General features: G+C 34.5%; 1 protein-coding gene across 1 annotated transcript in view; it reads right to left on the bottom strand.

Moving 5' to 3' along the window:
• Positions 1 to 3,389, bottom strand: part of LOC107700950 (fucolectin-like) — an 8,012-nt gene extending 4,623 nt beyond the window's left edge. The window contains exon 1 of the mRNA XM_016502829.1: positions 3,262 to 3,389. Coding sequence (XP_016358315.1) covers positions 3,262 to 3,389 — 128 coding nt within the window. The remainder of the gene's footprint in view (positions 1 to 3,261) is intronic.
• Positions 3,390 to 3,535: the final 146 nt, after the last annotated feature.

Here is a 3,535-nt window from a genome sequence, read left to right as displayed (position 1 = left end):
ATATATATATGTATGTATATATATATATATATGTATGTGTATATGTGTGTGTGTGTATATGTATATATGTATATATGTATGTATGTATATATGTATATGTATATATGTATGTATATATGTATATGTACATATGTATGTATATATGTATATGTGTATATATATGTATATATGTATATGTGTATGTATATATGTATATATGTATGTGTATGTATATATGTATGTGTATGTATATATGTATGTGTATGTATATATATATATATATATATATATACACCTTGCTACGTGTACTGTGTTAGGCTAACCGAGACTTGTCATTTGCACTTATATATTGTTGCTCTTTTGTTAGTTTTGACTGCTTTTATTGTCCTCATTTGTAAATCGCTTTGGATAAAAGCGTCTGCTAAATGACTAAATAAATAAATAAATAAAAATAAACCTCAAATTATGTTGGCATTAGTGGAATTGCATTAGCATATAGGGCCGTCATTAGTTTGTAATGGTAAATTAAGAGGTATCATATCAATCACAAGTTCAGTAAGGAGTACCACAAGGCTCAGTACTAGGACCATTGCTTTACACCCTGTACATGTTACTCCTGGGAGATATCATCAGGAAACATGGTGTTAGCTTTCACTTTATGCTGATGATACTCAGCTCTATATTTCTTCACAGCCTGATGAAACATACCAGTTCACAAAACTAACAGAATGCAGAGTTGTTAATAGTTGGACCAAAAACCTCCACACATAATAACATAGAATACTCTCTAAAATTTGATAGCTGCTCTGTCAAGTTATTGTTAGGAACCTAGGTTTGCTATCTGATAACAATCTTTATTTTGAAAGCCACACGTCTAGCATTTGTGAAACTGCATTTTTTCCATCTTAAAAAAAATATATCTCTAAATCACGACATATTCTCTCAATGTCAAATGCAGAAATGTTAATTAATGTGTTCATGACCTCAAGGCTAGATTCGAATGAAATAAACCAAGATAAAAATACCCTCACAAATTTCAGAAGCACCCTCAATGATATGATTCTGGAACTGGGCCTGGTCGAAATTCTGGATTGTTCTGCATTATGTAAGGCAATGTTTATTGCATTAACTACCATGTCAAATCATGCTTACAGTATGCTTGCTTTTCTATTAAAATTATCAGTGGTTTGGGAACATAGATGCTTTATTAACAAATAATTGATCTGAAGCATTTATTGGGATGTGCACCTAACTTGAAACTATTTCATGGAAATCTAGTCTACTTAATTGTGTTTTAAAGGGAAAGTTAAAACACTACAAGATTAGTGTCCTAGCACTGATCCTAACTTGCCTTTATGTCCTCCTACAATATTTGTCTGAGATGACGGGGCTTCTGGTTAAACACGAAGAAGAACACATCATAACTGTCCAAAAGCAAATCCTCTCTACATTTGCAGAAAGGAAAAGAATAGTATAAAACAGTATGGGGAGTGGGAGTTATTATTTTATGATTATTATTATTATTTTTGGGGGGATAATAATCCCCTAACAAAGGGGAATAATTTATATAACTAGCACATCGTCTTTATAAAATTGATTTTAATCAATTGATTTAAATTGATTAAATAATTGATTTGGTTTCAATTAGGGGTGAGGGAAAAAATCGATACAGCATAGTATCACAATATTCTCTGCGGCAATACTGTATCGATACACGGACGCCAAGTATCGATCTTTTATTATACTATTTGGTAGAATAATAAAATCAATTTATTTACAATCCACTAGATGGTGGTGTTGAGTTTTTTTTTCTGGTGAGTTCAGCTGGGTCACCTTCAGCATGCAGTAAGTTAGTAAAATAAAGAGGGCGGCATCAATATTTTATATAAGCATGTGTTCTGTCCAATATTTACCCAGCGCTGGGTTGCCAAATATCCCAGAAATGGTTGTTTTACCCCAGAATTTTTAGTGTGTAGGTTACCCTACTACTACAGTTCATGTTGAAGCAGGGAAACCCTGCTGTTTTTTAGTGTTCTTTTATGTGTAAAACTAAATTACACATAACATGGATGGAGCCAAACTTTGCAAATGTTGTAAACCATTTGCATAAAGCAAATAAAAGATAAACAAGATGTAAGTCTTGCTTATCTTCATGAATTCAGATTGTAGCTCAGAGGGTTTTTGTTTTTTAATAGTTGCATTAAGCCATGTCATGATTTCATGATTTCGTTAAGCCATATCTTGATTTCAGTTTGAATTCAACCAAATGAGCAGCCTAAATGAGCCTTATCACCAATGCCCACAAACCTCAATAAACTGGAGCAACGCTGTAAAGAAGAGTGGGCCAAAATTCCTCCAGAACGATGTGAGGGACTTATAAATTCATACTGAAAGTTATTACTTCAACTTTTTGCTGCTATAAGTGGATCTATAAGCAATGAAATCATAGGGTGTCCTTAGTTTGTCACCTATGGCTTTTCCATTTTGGCCTAGTTTTTGTTAAATTAATAATAACATGGTGTGATATGTAATGTGTAGTTGTTCATCTGAGGTTTTATTTTCCAAATTTTAGACCTGCCAAGGACCAGATTATTATTATTTTTTTAAACAGATACAGAAAACCATGGACTTCAATAGGGTGTCCTTTCTTCTTCACTTACTATTTCTGAAGGTGGCAGCTGCAGTAACACAATGACTTTACCAATTGGTTATTGTCTAAATGCACTTATTCCATAAACCTATGGCTATATTAATGCAGCATTAATGCGATTAGCACTGTTGTCTGAATTTCTTCAGCATCATTGTGTGAACCCTTATTTTTTATTTTTTGTACTTTCACAACCTTCACTTTACACACACATTGCACAAAGGCAATGATTTTATCTTCTTTTTTTTCCCTGCAAGACTGAATATAGTTATGCAATTGTGGTAGACCACATCATACACAACCTCTCCCTGTAAAAACCGTGTATCATACGAAACAATACAGTTCTAATCTATACAATTTGAATGGTAAATGTTGCAACTTCAGAAGCATCAGTGAATACGCCTAAAAGTTAACAACAGCCAGAGGCGAGAGTGACAAGGAACTGTAGAACTGGTGACCGAAATAGAGAAAAAAACCTTGGGAGAAACCAGGCTCAGTCGGGGCAACAGTTCTCCTCTGGCCAGACGAAACCAGCATGGTGTGGTTTAAGTCCAGGCTGCAACACAAGTCAGACTGGATTTATATCATTCAGAAAATTCCTCCAGTTCTTCTCTTTGATTATTGTGGTACATCACATGGTGAAGTAGTCGAAGCTGGCCACAGGGTCTGTGCAGAGGACTGGTTTGGTTCTCATGGTCTTTGCTGAGCATCTGTGCCGATGGCTATGTAGTCGGTGAGGTCTTCGCAGGGGATCTGTCTCCATGGCTTGTCTAGTTGTTGTGGTCTCCACTGACATTCAGGGCTGTTGGGATTATCACTAGGTGCTGATCCACCATCTGATCTAGATATGGACTGGATTCAGTAACCTTGGAAATATATATATATATATATATATATATATATATATAT

The sequence above is a fragment of the Sinocyclocheilus anshuiensis genome, unplaced genomic scaffold, assembly GCF_001515605.1.
Source record: "Sinocyclocheilus anshuiensis isolate Anshui unplaced genomic scaffold, SAMN03320099.WGS_v1.1 scaffold1774, whole genome shotgun sequence".
NCBI classification, from domain to species: domain Eukaryota; kingdom Metazoa; phylum Chordata; class Actinopteri; order Cypriniformes; family Cyprinidae; genus Sinocyclocheilus; species Sinocyclocheilus anshuiensis.
The sequence above is the reverse complement of the archived record's forward strand: the minus strand, read 5'-3'. Positions and strand labels throughout refer to the sequence as shown.